Genomic DNA, 19807 nt, shown 5'->3' with positions numbered 1-19807 from the left:
CACATTCACAGTGGCAAGATTCAGCATTAGAAATAATATAGGCAAAAAACAGTCCTGCTCAGTTTGGCTCAGTGGAGAGTGTCAGTCAACCTGGGGACTGAAGGGTCCCGTGTTCAATTCTGGTCAAAGGCACGTACCTCAGTTGCAGGCTTGATCCCTGGCCCTGGTTGGGGTATGTGCAGGATGCAACCAGTATTTGTTTCTCTCTCTCCCTCTCTTCCACTCTCCAAATATCAATGGAAAAATATCCTCCAGTGAGGATTAAGAAAATATAGGCAAAAATCATTTTGTATAAAAGTCCAAAGAAAAGAGTATGGTACTTTGGGGGCTCACAGATGGTTCTGATACTACATTAAGGATTTCAGAGAACTACATGGGGCAGAGAATGTAATCAAACCCTATGGTGACAGCCTTAAGCCAAATAGAGCCTGCTTTTTGTGGTATAGAACCAGCTGAAGTTATTATAGAATTCACCTGCTTGATGTTTATGTAACTTTTGTTTTAAAAGACTGATTTTTCCCCCCTTTGCATCCATGGGACTTGGCACAGTACCTGACCCAGGGAATATCAAAATTGTTTTTCCTTTAGTTAACCACTCTATATCGTCTAATTCTCAAGTTAGAATAAGGCAGGGAAGACAGCTTCTCAATGGAGCTTACTGGAAGGATTTCTCCCCCACTCCTGGGGACAGACATTTTTAGTTATCATAATTTTGGGAAGGGGTGCTATTAGCATCTACTGAGTAGAGGCTAGGGATACTGCTAAACACCCTACAATGCACAAGGGAGCTCACACAACACAGAACTGTACAGCCCAAATTGTCAACAGTGCCAAGAGTGAGTAACCCTGTGCCTGGCCCAATTGTAGTAGTAAAGAAACCTTCAGTTCAACAAGAAGCTCTGCTGTTCCTAAAACACCATTAAAGGAGGTTAAAAATTATAGGAAAAGTTCTGTTCAGAGTCATCTGGACAGAGAACCCATTAGAGGAAAATACAACTCATGCTGAAGGAACCAAGGGGGGAAAAGCAACAGGGCTCAAATGAAGGGAGAAGAATACACTGTATATGGAAAATCCTCAGCGTGGGAAGAAAAAAAATACACAGGGAAAAATATGGAATGTTCCCACCAAATGTGAAATAGGCCCAGTCAATGCCATTTATTATACATGTTGAACAGCCTCTGAGACACAAAGGCTCCCATATGAGAGTTGCTGTTTTTTTTCCGTTTTCTTTTTTGCATCAAACAGGTTCTTCCAAGAGCCTGCTCACAAGGAAGACAAAAACGAGTAATCCTCAATAAAATAAAACAAACAGGAATAGCTTAACAGTCTACATATGAAAAACAAAGGTTAAAAAACTCAACAGACAAAATCCACACCAAACACTCATCCCATTTAATTTCCTGTTTCATGCACTGAAGAAACCAAGAACATCGGGCCCCAAAGCAGTAATGCTCTGAGGTTCTAGTTCCGGCTCCCTCTATGTGAAAGATTCATGCACACACATCCGCACATACTACTGACCCAGGCAAAAGTACACACGCATGCACAGGTGGCCAGAGAACCACAGTGGGGGATGAGGAAAGGGGGTGGGGAGTGGCTGGTCAAGGATATGGTATCAACTGGAGCCCGGGGGCCCAGAGAACATTTCTGTGGCAGGCCAAGCAAGAGCCAAAATTAAAACAAAGGCAGAACACAGGAAAAATGTAGGATGCTCAGAGAAGACGGGATAGATGAAGAGGGAAAGATGCAGGGGAAGATTTGGGAAAGCAGCCTCAGAAGAGGTTTTTCTTTATTGGGAACGCAGATGGGCAGAGGGCCTGTGACGCGGGTGATACACTGAGGCTAAAGGAATACGCCCCAGCATTACCTCTGCCTCCTGTGCTCTCTCACGGTCGAGGGAAAGCACAAACACTCACCCTCTAGCCCTCCCCACTGCCACTTAAGGACTTTCCCAAGTACTCCCCCCAAAAAATGACCCGCCCACAAAGTTAAGCCCAGCAAAGGGCCAATCATAGAAAGCCTCAGTAACTCTTCTTGGTGGAACCAAAGCCAGAGAAGCCCATCACAGCTGCCATTTCATCATCCTCCTCAAATGTCAAGTCCTCCTCAGCCTTCCTTTTCTTCTCCTTCTGTTTCTCTTTCTTGTAGGCTTTGGCCTTTTCCTCCTGGAGGGGTGAGGGGGGAAACCACTCAGAATCAGTTCAGGCTCCTGAGCCAAACATTGTTGAAAAAGATAGATGAGCTTCAAGATTCCTTTCTATTTTTAGGAGAAAATAGTTAAAGACAAGTAAAATTTCAAAAGCAGAGGAAAAGCCACAGTAAAGAGTGTAAAGGACAAGAGAAATTTTAGCCTGTAGAGAACACTTCTCAATCCTACATTCCAGTTCATCTCCAGTTAATGCAGTTATAAAAGCAAAACCATTTAATAGCAACTAACATCCTGAGGAATGCAGTACATGCCAGGAACTGGTCTAAGTGCTTTAAGTATATTATATATTAAGATATCTAATCGGAGGAAACTGAAGCACAGTTTATATACCTTGCCCAAAATTGGTAGCCAGTAAGTGGTGGAAACAGAATTCTGATCCACCCAGCATAGTTCCACTAGCCTCGTGGAGACCAGGTACATTTGTTTAATGTAGTATAAACAATATGGCCCACAGAATCCAGAAAAAAAAAAAAGGACAGGTTAAGTAGATTGGGCGTCGGCCTGCGGACTGAAGGGTCCTGGGTTTGGTTCTGGTTAAGGGCACATGCCCGGGGTGCAGGCTCGATTCCCAGTGGGAAGCATGAAGGAGGTAGCCTATCAATGAATCTCTCTCATCATTGATGTTCCTATCTCTCTCCCCCTCTCCCTTCCTCTCTGAAATCAATAAAAATATATATTTTATTTTTAAAAAGGACAGGTTTAGAGCCATTTCCTTCAATTCCTGAGAGTTTCAAATAAGGACAATCAATGTTTCCCCTGATATACGGAAATTCAAGAGATAGGACTAATACTCTGGGGGTGGAAGTGGAATGAGAAAGTCAGCCTTCCTCTGGCTAGCTGTACTGTTGTCCCATACACCAAAAGGTCACCAGTTTGGTTCCAGGTAAGGAAACATACCCAGGTTTTGGGTTCGATCCCGTCAGGGTGCATACGGGAGGCAACTGATTAATGTTTCTCTCCCCCCCCCCCCTCCCCCCCCTACTTCCTCTCACTTTAGAATCAATTAAAGAGAGAGAGAAAATCAGCCTCCCCATGATTCCTAATATACTATTCAAAGCTGGGGGAGGGGGATGGAAGGACAGGAGAGCCTTACTTCTTCTCTGAGCTCCTTCATCCTTTCCTCAAAATCATAATCCTTTTGTTTCTCCTCCATCTTCTTCTTATTGACTTCAAAACGTTTCTTCACCTGATCCAAGGTGGAACGTTCCACACGCATAGACATGCCCAGGTTTCGCTGATCTGGGTGGGGTCAACAGTGAAGAAGGTAAGGCAATGACAACATCCTCAGCCCCTCAAGTCTTTTCCTGATAATATTTTTTCCTTTAAGAAATTTTAAAGAGTTTATTTGGGTCAATTTAACAACATATGCCAGGGAGCAAGATCTCACATGCTTCCAGCTGACATTTTTTTTAACATCTTCTCATAAAACACACAGCAAAAATAATTAAAGCTAAAACAGAAACAAAACTCCCTTGGCTTTACTTGATTCCAGAACCTGCAGTCCCAGATTAATGGGATGCAAATGGCTTTAAACTTCCCTTAAAGCAGATGCATGTCAGTGGGGACACCTTAACCCAGAAAACCGTGGATTGGCTTGTCGAGAGCCTGGAACAGTGTCTCACTTCACGGCCTCCAGAAACATTAAATAATGAAGTAACAGATAACTTGTGCTGAGGCAACTGGAGAGTTCCCTAGGCATTAACACATTGTTTGCGGGTAGTTTTTATCGTGCGCTAACAGGTGGCGCGGGCCATTTTTGCTAATTTTTTGCGCAAATGGCAACGTTCAGTAAAATTACGATAACTTTAGTTTTACATATTTTTTTTCAATGAAACTTTTTGTGATTTACTATAAAATGTATACTGAATTATTTTTCTTAGAATCGCACTGAATGCGTGGCGAGGCAGAGAATTGTGTGAAGGGATGACTCTACGCAGTTGAATAGATTACCGTTATACCTGGAAGTACATACATAATTCACCATTGTATGTGTTAGAGACCCAAATTTTGTCCTATGGAATTCGTATATCTGCATGTTAACATTCCTTTAGGAATAAAAAAGTATCAAAATAAACGTATTTATACGTTACCCACATTCTACTGCTAGTCTATAAAAAACGTATTAATACGTGTCCCGCGCTCTACTACCAGTCAACGTAAAACGTATAAATGCGTTTCCCGCATACAACGTGTTAAAGGAAAGACCTAACAGAAACCACCCTTACCCCATCCCTGACACCAAAGCCTGATTCCAGCCCCAGCCACAACCCAACTCCAAGCCTTACGTTTCTTTCCATTAATGTGATCCAGGAAGTTGATGGAGTCCTTCACAACACAGTCACAGACATTGCAGTAATACCTAGCAAACAGAAAGAAACAGCATGAGTCAAATCTGTTTGTAAGGATTGTACTGTTTTCAACCAAGAAACTAATATTTTTAGGTAAAAAGTCTTTTTAGAAGGAGGCACTTCTCATTTCCATAAAGCCTTAACTCTTGGAAAATTGTGGTAACTAACCCCCAAGATGGCCCCACAATGGTCCCCACCCTCCTAATATGTCTAAACTGTGTAGTCCCCTCCCAATTTATACCAGGGCTGGTCTGTGTAACCAACAGAATGTATCAAAAGTGATGTTGCCCTGGCCAGTGTGGCTCAGCTGGTTGAGCATCATCCCATGCACCGAAAGGTCACCAGTTCAATACCAGTTAGAGCACATACCCATGTTTCAGGTTCCATCCCCGGTCAGGGTACAGGAGGCAACTGATCAATATTTCTCTCTTTCTCTCTCTCAAATCAATAAAGGCTTTTTTTTTTTTTTTTTTTTTTTTTAAGTGATGCAGCCCTGGCCAGTTGGCTCAGTGGATGAAGTGTCGGCCCTCAGAATGAAGGGTCTCAGGTTAGATTCTTGGTCAAGGCATGTACCTCGGTTTCATTTCCATCCCCAGCCCTGGTCCCTGGTCCAGGCACGTGGGGAGGGTAGCCAATCAGTGTGTCTCTCACCTTAATGTCACTCTCTAAACCTCTCCTCTCTCCCTTCCACTCTCTCTAAAAAAAAGAAAGAAATCAATACAAAAATATCCTCAGGTGAGGATTGAAAAAAAAAAATTTTTAAGTGATGCTATTTCACTTCCAACATTAGGTTATAACAAATTTTTTAAATCATGGCTTCTATCTTAGTCTGTCCCTATGGATCGCTTGCTCTGGGGAAGCCATTTCTTTGTTGTGGTAAGGACTATGGAGAGGCCCATGCAAGGAAGAACTAAGCCTGCCAAACCACAGCCATGTGGCAGAGGCTGGAAGTACAGCCTCAGCTCCACTTACATCTTGGATGAACACAGACCCAGCACACACCTTAACTGCACCTTTGTGAGATATCCTAAGCCAGAACCACCTAAATAAGTCTCTCAGATTCCTACCCACAGAAATTACGAGCTCTTTGTTGTTTTATGCTGCAACAAATTAAATTTGGGGTTAATTTACATAGTAATAGATTACTAATATAGAGAAGAATGACAACAGTAGCTCAGAGAAGTGTCACTCTGCTGTGTTGCCCTCCTGCTGGAAAACCTAACTCGAAAAAATATGGGCAGAAGAAATGAGTTCTTGTGGGACAACTCTTCCTATAGGTTACAGTCTTAGTCTAGGAAGGAAGTACACAACCAGATAATCTATATTACCACCTTTACAGCCAATCAGGAACCTCAACCCCCTTTATAGCTCCTAGCTTCCATTCTAGCTCCACCTAATTTCTCCTCTAAAAATCTCCTCAGTAGTCCTTTCCTTCCAGCAGGAAAACAAATTACCCCTTTTAAGATGTTAAATAGTTATAGTGCTAATATGAAGAAGCATACTGAGTGACCCCTCCAAGAGATATTATAATGTTAACCTGAGATCTTGGGAGACAAAGAAAAATAAATCTAAGGATGGAATTACAGGCAACAAGATTGTTATCCAGACCCAGGAATCCTCCTCAACACTTCCTAAAACCAACATCACCTATTAGACCCACTCCTGGCTACAGTGAAAGATGAAAAGCCACTCACCCTCCCATCTCAGATTGTGGGGTGGTCTTGGTGATGACAATGGTCTTCCCAAGCTTGGATTCCAGGTCCACCTTGTAGTCCCTATGCCGGAGAAGCTCCCGCTTGACTGGCTGCACTGGTTTTCCTGAAATATAATGGGGAAGGAAGTCCCTTCAATATTGCAGCTCCCTTGCAACAGCATGGATGGAACTGGAGAGCATTATGCTGAGTGAAATAAGCCAGTCAATGAAAGAAAAATACCACATGATCTCACTCATTTATGGATAATAAAGACCATTATAAACTGATGAACAAAAATAGATACAGAGGCAGAGCCGGATCGAACAGACTGTCAAACTACAGCGGGAAGGCCAGGGAGGGTTGGGGGGCGGGAAGGACTTGTATGCATGCATGTAAGCATAACCAATGGACACAAGACACTGGGGGGTAGGGGAGGCCAGGGGAATGTCAAAGGGGGAAAAAAAAGGAGACATATGTAATACTGCTTGTAATACTTTAAGCAGTAAAACAAAATATTAAATTAAAAAAATATATATTGCAGCTCCTTAACCAGAAAGGAAAAGATATGCATGTAACTCAAAGTCCAGAGGTTTACTCTCATTTCCTTTTTGAAACTTGAAGCAAGGGGCACAACAGGTACTTCTAGCAGTAGATAGGGAGAGTATGAACAGGAAAAAAGATAAGCAATCCTTAACTCACTACAGCATTTCTTCACTTTATAGCTAACAAGTCAAAAAGCAATGTTTTCTACTCATTGATGAGCTGAATTGAAGGGAGAAGTTCTGAATTTTCACAAAAAGCAACCTTTTAAAAAAAAGAGCAAGGATACTCAATAATGTTTTCAGATATCCCAAGCATAACACAGAATGGAATCTTCTGCGAGCTGGGGAAATTTTTAAAAAGGGGACTAACATTTAGGAATTACCTGTTATGTGCAAAACACTATTATTATATAAGCTACATCAAAACTAAAAGGTGTGCCCTAACTGGTTTGGCTCAGTGGATAGAGCGTCGGCCTGCGGACTCAAGGGTCCCAGGTTTGATTCCGGTCAAGGGCATGTACCTTGCTTGGGGGCACATCCCCAGTAGGGGGTGTGCAGGAGGCAGCTGATCGATGTTTCTAACTCTCTATCCCTCTCCCTTCCTCTCTGTGAAAAATCAATAAAATATATCTTAAAAAAAAACGAAAAACTAAAAGGTGGCTGGAGGTAAAGTGAAAGAACATACAAGTTTGAAAACAGAAGAGGAAAATCAGGTATTTCTTTGTGTACAGTGCAGTCTCTATTCTCGGAGAGGTGGGCCAATTCCCTGACACTGTACAAGGCACAGAACACAGCCCTGCTAAGCACTGGCAGAAACATCAAACCTTCCCAGTCTAGTGCCCTTACTCTTCTCAGACTACGGGAAAAGTTCAGATTGGGCCAGGAATGTTCTTCTCCCCCTTAAGTAATTTCAACAGAAAGAGAGGGTCTTCAGGAACAGTAAAGCATAGCAGCAAAATACCCCTCTTGACTTCTGTCACTATTAAGGATCCCACTCTTTTCAGGAAAGTGCTAACATGAACCAGCACAGGGAGGGCAAGGAAGGGCAGGACAACAGAGCTGGAAAGCACCCCAAAATCACTTTAGTACATCTCCGTCTGCATTTTATACATTAAAACAACAACAACACAAAACACAAAACACTGAGGACGGGAAGGCAGGGCCCGTACACAGGGTAAGAGGAAGGTGCACTGCGACTCCCCACCGGCTCTCCAAGCCACTGCATCGCCTCTACGATACCCGTAGCCCCTGATGGAGCAGGCACCCACCATCCTTCTTCTCTCTCTCTTCCGTGAGCCTCTTCTCAGCGAGCTTCTCATATTCATCTTTGTCCCACTTGCGGCGAAAGTCCAAGTTTTTTGTCTGTGGAGATAAAAAGCCCTCAGAATTCGTTGCTAATCGTGTCGGACGCCGAGAGAAACCACGTCATCACCGGCACCGCGGCCCCGGCACCTGTAGAGAACTGAGGCTCCCCAGACCGCACCGGGAGGCTGAAGTGGCCTCAGGACCCCAACCCGAGAGACCTCCGCGATTCCACTCGGCGCCAGGGCCTTACGGGGCCACAAAATCGCAAGGAGGTATCGGGAAGCCGGTCCGGTGCAGCATATTCCGCGCTGAGACTCCACCTCATAACCTCCACCCGCTGCAAGCCTCCTTCTACACACAACACCTACCCCACTGCTCGACGCCATCTTCACCGCGAAGTGAATGGGAAGCCGGAAAATGTCGTAAAAAGCGACCTTAAGCCGTAAAGCAGGCTTGCCCTCCAATAAGCTAAGCGCCTCCCGTTGTAAATGAGCTAAAAGACTGGAGGGCTTTAAAACAGACTTGTAAGCCCCGCCTCCGCGTCAATAAAATGGCGCATGCGCATGGGGAGTGTGAAGCAATACGGAAGTAAGGGCGCCTGCAAAGGTTTGTGTGGTTTTTGCTCTGGCCTACGGAAACAACCCTGAAAGTTCAATTCATCTGTTTTACAAACGAGGGACCTGCGGATCCGTGCCCTCTGATCTAATTAACTTGCATGCATTGCCAAGAGTTTCTAAACCTTTAAGGCAGAAGCGCTGTTATTAAAGGCTTCAGATGCCCTATTTACCAGAAGGGACTAAAGATATGCCGCCCCCTCCCCAACACCTAAGTGTTTGCAAAGGCTGCACCTTCCCAGTGCACACATGTAAGTGCTTTTCGTACCTTTGTCTCATTATCTTGAAGCAATGCTATCACTCTATAGTTAACTCACTTTCCCTCAACTGAGGATTACAGCCAACCTATGGTCAAATTTAATCAACATAATTATATTTGGGAAGGTCAGTTAGCAACAACACTCTAGGGCAGCGGTTCTCACGCTGAGGGTCGCGACCCCTTTGCGGGTCGAACGACCCTTCCACAGGGGTCGCCTAAGACCATCGGAAAACATATATAATTACATATTGTTTTTGTGATTAATCACTATGCTTTAATTATGTTCAATTTGTAAATGAAAATACATCCTGCATATCAGATATTTACATTACAATTCATAACAGTAGCAAAATTACAGTTATGAAGGAGCAATGAAAATAATTTTATGGTTGGGGGGTCACCACAACATGAGGAACTGTATTAAAGGGTCGCAGCATTAGGAAGGTTGAGAACCACTGCTCTAGGGTGATGAACTCTGGCAGATGGCTCACTGTTGATTTAGTGACGTAAGTGTATCTCCAAGTTGGGGGTTGGAGGAACTATGGCTGCTTCCTTCACTGAATACAGAGCATCACCCCAGGGAGGTTACTCCTTGCTCAAGAGTTAGAATTCTCTTCCTAGCCAGTTTTGCTCAGTGGATAGACCCATCGCCTTTAGACTGAAGGGCCCTGGGTTCATTTCCTGTCAAGGGCTCGATCCCTGCCGGCCCTGGTCCACGGGCATGTGGAAGGCAACCAATTGATGTGACTCTCTTACATCGATGTTTCTGTCTTTCCCCCTCCCCTCCACTCTCTCTAAAATTCAATGGAAATATCCTCAGATGAGGGTTAACAATAAGAAAAAAAGATTTAGAATTCTTAGTGTGCACTCAAGCATTTTCTGTGTTCTATGCAAAACAATCCCTTGATAACAAACTACCCAAACTACTACATTAAATATTTTATTTAATATATTATCTAACCATTTCTAGAATAGCCACCTCCATGGCAGGACATGAAACAGAGCAGAGATTCTGGCACAAGAAGTGGTCTCCAAAACCTCAAAAGATCAAATCTCCATCTTGTTAGGTCACCTATTAAGTTCAATATTCAAAATTATTAAACAGCCTCATCCTATTGTTAACAGTGGATGGGCTAGAGACATACCACATCAATATTGTCATTGCTATGCCCTTGTGATAGCATCTCTGTTCTCAAACAAAGTAGACAGCAGCCATTTGCCCCACATCATTGTCTCCCCCAAAACTGGACAGGCCAATAGCAGGTTGTGGACAAATTTCCCAGAATCTGGTTCAGAAGCCACAGTGGAAAGCTAAGTATCTGACTTCTGATCTCAATGGTTCAGAATCCTCCCAGCCAGAGGTGACTTTCTCAGAGCCTTGCTCACAGCAAGCACCTTAGCACCTCTTGGCAGCATTCCAATGGTACATGAAATCTGTCATCTGTCTCTGCAGTTAGAGCATGTCTCTTTCACATACCAGCCATCTGCGCCCATGCAGAATAGCTGCTCACAATAGCCCAGGCGTCCTCAGGGCTTTCTATAGTTCTGTACCCAGGAAGGATGGAGGAGGCAGAGGCACTTGTCACCCATCCTGGCCAGCTGTTGAGAAGCCCATCAGAAACTCAGTCCTAGATGAAACATTTTCTACAAAGAGCAGCAGATGGCAATCAGGAAAGGATCAAGACTCGAATAGTCGCTTCTGAATTTCAGCCACAATATTTTCCCGTTTAATGGCCACCTGGAACATAAGAGAACCCTCATGTGACGAACTAAAAAATGATATAGCTCCTTAGCCATTGATTTTCCAGATTCATTTTACTCTATATCACCCCCACTACTTATGCAACCAGTAGGGAGTAGTGTGGGCTTTAAGCTGACCTAGAGAATGTATGTCCTCAAAACCAAAGGGATTCAAATGCCTGATCTACATCTATTTTGTTAATTAGTCTCAAAATACCCACTCAAATTTCATCTGTCCTTCTTCTGCTTACCCAGCCAGTATCATGGGCTACAACGGTTGCCTAGGATGGGTCTTCATTCATCTCTATCACTATTAACTCTGAAGGTATTTCCTCAGTGAGAAATATATTTCTTAAAGAATCTTAACAAGGTAGAGACACCTGGTCCCTTCTATTTTCGCCTGCCCCACTCACCTCCTCCCTGGTGGCCACTGAACGGAGCTTGATGATGCCTTCCTTCAGCTCTTGCTCACCAATAATGACTACCAGTGGAATGCCCATGTTCTCACAGTAGTGCAGTTGCGTTAGTAATTTAGGGTTGTTCTTATACAGCAGCTCTGCCTGAAAAGGGTGAAGGTAAAGTATGGGATTTAAAAGTGACCACACCACTCCACCCCAGGTGTGGGGAGCCGATACAGGATTAAGCCTCGGACTGACCTGTTGGCAAAGTCACAAACAAGTCCCAGCTTAGAGGGCACAGTCCTCTTAGCATAATTAGGCTTGATCTTATAATGCTCCCCAGATCTTATCTGGGAAGCTAATGGGCTGAGGGAAGGACAGGAAGTGGCCAAAACAAGTGAAACTCACAAGAACTGTGTAACTATGGTAACCACTACCTTGTTTACCTCTGACTATAAAATAAAGGCTCAGCGTGCCTCCTGGATTTCTCTCTGTGGCCTCAGCCAGGCACAGGAAGATCCACGGAGACTAAAGAGAGCTAGAGAGCTATGAACCCTGTCTCTGTGTAAATCATTCTTTGCCGACTCCGTCAACACCTTTGGGAACCCCTGGCCCGCTGGGCCTGGACCCAGCACCCCAATATTTCCAAATTATCTCTTGTCTCTTCTCTTTCATTTGTGTGCGGATCCTCTTCCAGATCCTGAACCCTGAACCACGCGGGACGTGGAGGGAAACATTTACAACACCCAGGAGTGCGCATTTCCAAAGAAATAAGTAGCTAGCCCTCCTACCCAAAGAAGACACTCTGGTGAAGACATGAAAGATCTTGAGTTCCACCTAAGCATAAAGTAGAAATGGGCTGGTGCCTGAATTCCACATATACCTACATGGTTTGGAAATTAGCTCCACCATACCTTGATCCCAGCATCCCAAAGCTCTGCAATTAGCTTCAACCGTTCTTGGAGAAAGTTCTTCTGTGGAGTGGCCACAAACACTTGGGTCTCTGTGGTCCGTATCTTCTCACCAAAAGTCTGATAAAAGAGAAAGAACTAAAATAAAAACTTCCTTTGCACCAGTTAACTCCCAAAAACCAGGACAAAAAGAATCATAAGAAACACAGTCCAAAAAAAACACAGTCCAACCCTGGCAGATATAGCTCAGTGGTTCAAGTTTTGGCTTGCACAAAGAATAGAGTTTTGGCTTGCGCAAAGAAAGGGTTCGATTCCCAATCAAGGGCATGTGCCTGGGTTGCAGGTTTGATCCCAGGGCAACCAATCAATGCCTCTCTCTCCACCCCCCCACCCCCACCCCAAACCTTGCTCCTCCCTCCCTTTCACTTTCTCTAAAAATCAATCGGAGTAATATCCTCCAGTGAGAATTAAAAAAAAAAAATTTTTTTTAAAAGAAAAACTGTCCGCCCTGACTGGTTTGGCTCAGTGGATAGAGTGTCGGCCTGCGGACTGAGGGGTCCCAGGTTCGATTCCGGTCAAGGGCATGTACCTTGGTTGCGGGCACATCCCCAGTTGGGGGTGTGCGGGAGGCAGCTGATCAATGTTTCTCTCTCATCGATGTTTCTCTCTATCCCTTTCCCTTCCTCTCTGTAAAAAATCAATAAAATATATTTTTAAAAAAAGAAAAACTGTCCAACTGCACTTTCAGAAACATGAGAGGTTTTAGGCCTCCAGTCCCACTCCACCCTTACCTAGGACCCACCTTCATCCTCTGCTCCACAATGGAGAAGATTCGCTCTACCCCAATGCTGAGCCCCACACATGGCACCTTGTGGCCTTTGGGGTTAAACATGCCCACCAGCCCATCATAGCGCCCACCAGCAGCCACACTGCCCACATTCAAGGGCTCTTCCTCAGCAGGAGCTGGGGTCTGCAGCAGCACTGCTTCATAGATCACTCCTGTATAGTAGTCCAAGCCCCGAGCCAGGCTCAGATCAAAGCAGATCTGTGGGAACAAGGCTACAGTCAGTCCTAGACAAGACTCAGGACCCTGAGAACCCCAGCGCTCAGCAGGCGGCCCATACCCAATTCAGCTTACCTTCTCTGCAATTCCAAATAGAGTCAGGTATTCAAAGAGCAGCTTTAGATCCCCCAGGCCCTCCAGGGCCTGCTTGCTCTGAGACAGTCTGGGATCCTGGAGCATTTGCTCTACCAGGGACAGCCCACCTGGGAGACATGTGGGGAGAAATAAGGTCTGTGCTCTTCACCCAGATGTATTTCATCCAAATTTATCTCTAGTGTGTTCTAGGTAGTCCTCCTCATTTTCTTTTTAGTTTTTAAATGTTTTTATTGATTTTGAAAGAGAAAGAGGAAGGTAGAGGGAGAGAGAGAGAGAAACATCAACGAGAGAGAAATATCAATCTGCTGCCTCCTGCATGCCCTGTACTGGGGATTGAGCCCACAACCCGGACATGTGTCCTGACCAGAAATCAAACTGGTGACCTCTGGGTCCATGGGTCAACACCCAACCACTGAGGCACACCAGCTGGGGGCTCCTCATTTTCACTAAAAAAAAGATACTGATCTCATATGACCAGCCTCTCCTCCTCTGCCTCTACCTTTGCCATCTGAAGACATACAGTGGTTACAATAAAAAAAGGGGAATTACATTCAGACAGGCTCTAGAGCTTAGCACATCTTCAGAGGTCGAAGCTGTACACATTACCACCCTCCCTCTGGTTCTGTCATATAGCCTGGAAACTCTGGTTCTTACCATGACATTGGACATAGTCCCCAATTCGGTCAGCCACTTCAGGAGCCAGGCCTTTCTCTGTCACCATCTCATGTCTCACATCTTCCCAAGATATCTGCACAAATATTCAAACGTCAGCCCTGCCCCATGATCTTTCTTTCTCTAACCAGAAAAGGGTATCTCCCTTTCATTCAGTAAGTATGTCACAAGTAGCAAAACTAAACTCGGAAAAGTCAGCAAAGTCAGAGGCAGCTTAGTAAATCCAGCCATAATCCCCACTGCACAGCAAAACTCAGATATTGCTTCAGAATATCTCCTTACCTCCCTCACTTCCAGGCACTATTTCCTTATTTTTCCTCTAAGGCAGGGGTCCTCAAACTACAGCCCACGGGCCACATGCAAATACAAATATTATATTTGTTCCTGTTTTGTTTTTTTACTTCAAAATAAAATATGTGCAGTGTACATAGGAATTTGTTCATAGTTTTTTTAAAACTATAGTCCGGCCCTCCAACGGTCTGAGGGACAGTGAACTGGCCCTCTGTTTAAAAAGTTTGAGGACCCCCGCTCTAAGGGTATAGATTTAAGGGCAGGGCAGAAACTCTGATAGGATCTACTGAAACATGTCTTCTTTCTTACCTTGTCTAATTTGTCTATGGAGGAGCAAATGGTACGGAACTTGCTTTCTGGAACACCACAGATGGCAAACATCCCATCCAAAATCCGCCGGTCGTTGACCTGTGACCTCAATGGAAGTAACCCAAGTGCCTTGTCAATGCCCTTTCTCTCAAAACAATGACAGTCCCTACTCTCCTGAGTCAGAAAGGAAAAGTCCACGGGATGACCATTTAGATCTATAATAATAAAAGTGTAATAATGCTAATTAGACTGGACATCCTTCCGGACATCCTCCCAGGCGACCTTCCGGATGAAGCTGGGGCTGTGAGGGAAGCCCGGGTCCCGGGTGCCAGAGGGAAACTGGAGCCAGAAGCCGTGGGAAGGAAGGCCTACTCTTGCACGAATTTCATGCACCAGGCCTCTAGTGTATATATATAAAATGCAACAGCTGAACTTAGAACATCCCAGAGCTGCAGGCTTAAAGTCGGGGTCACCTATGTTTTAAGACAGCATCAGGCCAAATCCAGACTTTTCCCCTAAGTCCCCAGCCCTGACCTCACCTTAATGAGAAAGTCCCCCAGCTGCAATCCAGTTAGAATTTCACAGATGATCTTCAAACACTCTGCATCAGGGATCATGGGGTCAAAATCACCAGCAATGTCAAAATCCTAAAGCAAAAAAGACAAGGGAAAAAAGTCTCCACTCAGCAGCCAGTTCCCAGGTTGTGGCCCCCAGAACTATCAAACCATGCTGCCTCCTTCAGGTCACTTACACATTGGCAGAATTCCCTGTAGCGGCCTTGGACTATGGTTGGGCTCTCCCGCCGCCACACCTTTCCAACATGGTAGCGTTTCATCTTCTTCAGTTTATTCATGGCCATATAACGCGCAAAAGGAACCTCACATAAATAGGTTAAGGAGAAAGGACACTGCATCCAAAGCTTAGGCTCAGTGTAATGACATTAGGGAAGATTGGGCCTTTATCAATTGAATCCCATCCACAGAACAATCACCTTGTCTGTCTTGTTTCCCACTATGCCCAAGACTTAGCAGTACTTGGCATTCAATATACAGGGTAAGCAAAAATAGGTTTACAGCTGTGAGTACATGAAATAGTTTATTCTTGTATTTGATTTTTCATCTTTTGATGTTTTTTTATTTTTTTATTTTTTATTTATTTTTTTTTAAATATATTTTATTGATTTTTTACAGACAGGAAAGGAGAGAGATAGAGAGTTAGAAACATCGATGAGAGAGAAACATCGATCAGCTGCCTCCTGCACATCTCCTACTGGGGATGTGTCCGCAACCCAGGTACATGCCCTTGACCGGAATCGAACCCGGGACCCTTCAGTCCGCAGGCCGACGCTCTATCCACTGAGCCAAACCGGTTTCGGCATTTTGATGTTTTTTTAAAATATACTTTTTCAGAGAGGAAGGGAGAGGGAGAGATAAAAACATCAATGATGAGAGAGAATCATTGATTGGCTGCCTCCTGCATGTCCCCTACCGGAGACCAAGCCTGCAACCTGGGCATGTGCCCTGACCAGGAATTGAACCGTGACCTCCTGATTCATAGGTCGACACTCAACCACTGAGTCCCACCAGCTGGGCTCTTACATTATTATTTATTAATTATTGTATTATTTATTTGTACTATAACTATAAACCTACTTTTGCCCACCCTTATATATTGAATAGTGTCAAAGGAAGGAACCCCACATAACAAAACTACAAGTTAGGTGGGAAACAGAGATAGAAAATGACACAAGAACTTCAAATCTGGGTCATTTCCTCCCATTCAGATCAATTCTTAACCATCTCAAAATAAGCAAGCTTCAGAACCTCAATTTGCCTATAATTTCTATGTCAATATTTATTAAAGTGTAGGTCAAGGACCATCTGCATTTTAATTACCCAGATGCCTGTTAGAAATGCTGACTGCTGAACCCTGCACCAGCTACAGAATTAGGAATGTGTGGGCCTGGGGGCCAGAAACCTGTGTTTCTACAAGTTTCCCCAAGGGATTCTGATACATGTTAAAGTTAAATGATAGTGCTCCCGGCCAGGCTCTGCTGGCAGAACTGCTTTCTGGTTGAAACTGGAAGTAAACCCTGTTGCCAATGGACCTTTAGGGTCCCAGAGTCACTCTTGTCCCTTTTGTCAGACAAAGCCCTCTGGGTTTGGAAAGCGGTAAGTCAGGCTCCAGCACTCAGAAGGATACAGTAAGGTCATAGCGCAGGGACAATAGCTCTCCACCCTGATCCTTCAGATCATAGATGAGCCCAGAGTCCTCGCCATACTTCTCAGTGAGCATCTCCTGCAGGGGTCAAACAGAAAGCACCACACTTCAAAAGGGGACTCCAGAACGTAGGCTAGAAGCCCTTTTGGGAAACTGAAGGCAAGTGAGAAAAATGGAGTTCTGGTACTTTTTTCTCCATTTACCTTTAGCTCAAATGCTGGGGTATCCAACCCTTTTGCTCCATGACGTTTAAAGCAGCTAACAATTATATCAAGTATTTTCTCCCTCACAACCATCTGCTGGGGACTAAAATCTCTGGTGCCCTAGAAACCAAAAGTAGCCATAGTAAAAACAAAGACAGAAAACAAGTCCATTTAAGACAAAGAGTGAAACTACATCTATAATCTAAGGCAGTGATGGCGAACCTTTTGAGCTCGGCGTGTCAGCATTTTGAAAAACCCTAACTTAACTCTGGTGCTGTGTCACATACAGAAATTTTTTGATATTTGCAACCATAGTAAAACAAAGACTTATATTTTTGATATTTATTTTATATATTTAAATGCCATTTAACAAAGAAAAATCAACCAAAAAATGAGTTCACGTGTCACCACTGACACACGCGTCATGGGTTCGCCATCACTGATCTAAGGCATGGAGTTGAAATCTCTTTGAGTTCAGATAACTCTAAGTACCAGTACCTCAAGAACAGATTTTTTTTTTCCTTTTAATTAGTCTTAAAAGGATTTTTAAAGGAGTCAGGAAAAGACGAGCAGAACAGAGGGCAGTCCTCCAAGGCTCTTTAATGGGACAAAGTGGGGCAAAGCGAGTTACCTTTGGGGTCTTGAGAATAAAATTTGACTTCTCTTGATGTGGTTTCAGTTGGGACGCTAGTACTGCCTCTGCAACCTGGCAGAAGAAGGAATGTGAGACGCAGCACCTCTCAAGACTGGCCAGCCCAGTGACATTGCTGGCCCCATGGACCACCAACCTGCAAAGAGCTTTGGTCCCGAATAACAAGAAGCCCGAACACTATTTTATCTACTCCAATCCCAGCCCCCCTCCAAAAACCCATGTTGTGTCTGCAATATATATGCAATACACATGAGGTCGGGTCTTTACCATACAAACTGTCTGAAAATAGTGTAAATAAGTACCCAAGAACAATGAAAGTAAAGAACAACCCACCACAACCATCCAGGGGTAGGGATTAGTATATTTTTTCCAGGTCTCAGTTCCCATTCAAAGAGTGAAAATAAGAATTTTTTTAAAAAAATATATTTTATTGATTTTTTACAGAGGAAGGGAGAGAGATAGAGAGTTAGAAACATCGATGAGAGAGAAACATCGATCAGCTGCCTCCTGCACATCTCCTACTGGGGATATGCCTGCAACCAAGGTACATGCCCTTGACCGGAATCGAACCTGGGACCTTTCAGTCCGCAGGCCGACGCTCTATCCACTGAGCCAAACCGGTTTTGGCAAGAATTTTTAATAATGTAGCAATGGTGCCCTGCCAGCATGGTTCAGTGGTTGAGCGTAGATCTATGAACCAGGAGGTCACAGTTCAATTCCTAGTCGGGGCATATGCCTGGGTTGCAGGCTTGATCCCCAGTGTGGGGCATGCAAGAGGCAGCCAATCAATGATTCTCTCTCATCATTCATGTTTCTATCTCTCTATCCCTTCCTCTCTGAAATCAATAAAAATATATTTTTTAAAAAATAAGGTAGCGATGGTCATTAGGCTTGGAGACAGGGAAAAACTTGAAGACAGAAGAGAGCCAGTCCAAGGACACAGAGCATGTCTTAGAACGAACAGGAATGGATTTCCTAATTGAACTAAAAAACCAGACTGGTACGATGCTGTGACTGAAAATTAGTAACAAAAGATCTAAGCCCTGTTCCTGACAGCACAAAGCATCTGCTATAAAGACAACAGAGTCTTTCCTAAGGTAAAACGGAATCAGTGACTTTGTTTATTACCAGCAGGCTGTATGCCCTTCAGAAATATAGCGGGTGTGGTAGTTCTATACCAGTGATGGCGAACCTTCTGAGCTCAGCGTGTCAGCATTTTGAAAAACCCTAACTTAACTCTGGTGCCGTGCCACATATAGAAATTTTTGATATTTGCAACCATAGTAAAACAAAGACTTATATTTTTGATATTTATTTTATATATTTAAATGCCATTTAACAAAGAAAAATCAACCCAAAAAATGAGTTCGCATGTCACCTCTGACACGCGTGTCATAGGTTCGCCATCACTGCTCTATACTTTGGTGGCTCTCTCCTCCAAGGGTAGGCAGTTCAAGTCCACAACCCCTTCTCTGCAATCCCCAAATCCAAAAATGTCTGAAAACCTACAATTATGTAGGTTGGTTGTGACTCATTTTGAGGTAAATTCTAATGTGAACTGTCTACTTATGGTCATTAATTACCTCAGTGGAAATAATCATATATTTTGCTTTAGGAATTTTAATGTGTTTGACTCCAATAGGCTCAAATAAGGAATAGTGAACCTAAATGAAAATGCTCCCTTACCATATGCACGGATAAACCATCTGACCGTGCAGTCTCTGATTCCGCAACTGTAAGTGGAAATAATAACCCCAACCTCTCAGGATGGCTATGGAATTAAATGACAAAGCATCTACAACACTGAACTCAGTACACGGTGGGCACGCGGTAACAAACCAATGGTATTCCTCCTGGAGCACCGGCCGCGAGCTCAAGCTTTCAGACCCGCAGAGCCTATCGCGACAGACAGGGCTACTCAGACTGGCTCACCTGGCTATGAGAACGGGCCGCCCCGAGGCACACAACCCGGGGAGGCCGCAGGAGCTGGCCGAGCAGCGCAGCCCAAGCCCTCCCGGGCAGGAGCCCGAGCTGGGGCATCGCGCGGCGGGAGGCCGGGACAGCGGGCAAAAGACCTGAGAACGCAGCCGGTCGGACCCCAAGAAGCGTGCACAGCGTTGCAGAGGCAATGCCCGAGCTCCAAGGAAGGAGGTGAGCGACGCCAAATCCCGCAACCGGGGTCCCGTCCTCTCGGGTTCCCTCTCAGCCTCGGCATTTCCGGTAGGAGTCGGAAGTGGTGTTGCGCTCGGCGGAGGCTCTCTAGGCTTGGGGGCCAGCGAC

General features: G+C 44.5%; 2 protein-coding genes across 4 annotated transcripts; both read right to left on the bottom strand.

Moving 5' to 3' along the window:
* Window positions 1-1114: 1114 nt before the first annotated feature.
* ZMAT2 (zinc finger matrin-type 2) lies at window positions 1115-8586 on the bottom strand. The gene is made up of 6 exons (XM_059698593.1): window positions 8468-8586; window positions 8063-8156; window positions 6253-6376; window positions 4496-4569; window positions 3304-3449; window positions 1115-2166 (listed from the first exon to the last, which is right to left on the bottom strand). The coding sequence occupies exons 1-6, from the start codon at window positions 8483-8485 to the stop codon at window positions 2023-2025; spliced, it is 600 nt and encodes a 199-aa protein (XP_059554576.1). The 5' UTR covers window positions 8486-8586; the 3' UTR covers window positions 1115-2022.
* Window positions 8062-19713, bottom strand: LOC132235731 (histidine--tRNA ligase, mitochondrial). Of its 3 annotated transcripts, XR_009453076.1 has the most exons (14): window positions 19460-19713; window positions 17507-17581; window positions 16876-16995; window positions 16655-16750; window positions 15204-15329; window positions 14992-15099; window positions 14453-14551; window positions 13835-13928; window positions 13160-13287; window positions 12824-13066; window positions 12025-12141; window positions 11126-11272; window positions 10450-10710; window positions 8062-8156 (listed from the first exon to the last, which is right to left on the bottom strand). XR_009453076.1 is itself a non-coding variant. In XM_059698590.1 (13 exons), exons 1-13 carry the CDS (start codon window positions 19565-19567, stop codon window positions 10651-10653), a joined length of 1521 nt encoding a protein of 506 aa, XP_059554573.1. In that variant the 5' UTR covers window positions 19568-19713; the 3' UTR covers window positions 8716-10650. The 3 variants fall into 3 exon arrangements, 2 of the variants coding, with proteins under 2 accessions (XP_059554573.1, XP_059554574.1); XM_059698590.1 differs by lacking the exon at window positions 8062-8156 and having other exon boundaries at window positions 8716-10710; XM_059698591.1 differs by lacking the exons at window positions 8062-8156; window positions 10450-10710 and having other exon boundaries at window positions 11134-11272; window positions 12813-13066.
* Between the last annotated feature and the right edge of the window lie 94 nt (window positions 19714-19807).

This window comes from Myotis daubentonii, chromosome 5 (genome assembly GCF_963259705.1).
Source record: "Myotis daubentonii chromosome 5, mMyoDau2.1, whole genome shotgun sequence".
Classification (NCBI taxonomy): Eukaryota; Metazoa; Chordata; class Mammalia; order Chiroptera; family Vespertilionidae; genus Myotis; species Myotis daubentonii.
Note: the sequence above shows the minus strand (reverse complement) of the source record. Positions and strands in the feature narration are given on the sequence as shown.

What these genes read in the sequence shown, in the direction of transcription:
- ZMAT2 (XM_059698593.1), bottom strand. An exon ending in CCACAATCTGAGATGGGAGG is followed by an intron (nt 4,570 to 6,252) that starts GTGAGTGGCTTT and finishes TCTGTTTGCTAG; the next exon opens with GTATTACTGCAATGTCTGTG. An exon ending in TGAAGGAGCTCAGAGAAGAA is followed by an intron (nt 2,167 to 3,303) that starts GTAAGGCTCTCC and finishes TCACCCCTCCAG; the next exon opens with GAGGAAAAGGCCAAAGCCTA.
- LOC132235731 (XM_059698590.1), bottom strand. Translation starts at nt 19,567, where the DNA reads ATGCCCCAGCTCGGGCTCCTGCCCGGGAGGGCTTGGGCTGCGCTGCTC. An exon ending in GGACTATGTCCAATGTCATG is followed by an intron (nt 13,288 to 13,834) that starts GTAAGAACCAGA and finishes CATGTCTCCCAG; the next exon opens with GTGGGCTGTCCCTGGTAGAG. An exon ending in TTTGGGATGCTGGGATCAAG is followed by an intron (nt 11,273 to 12,024) that starts GTATGGTGGAGC and finishes CACCCTTTTCAG; the next exon opens with GCAGAGCTGCTGTATAAGAA.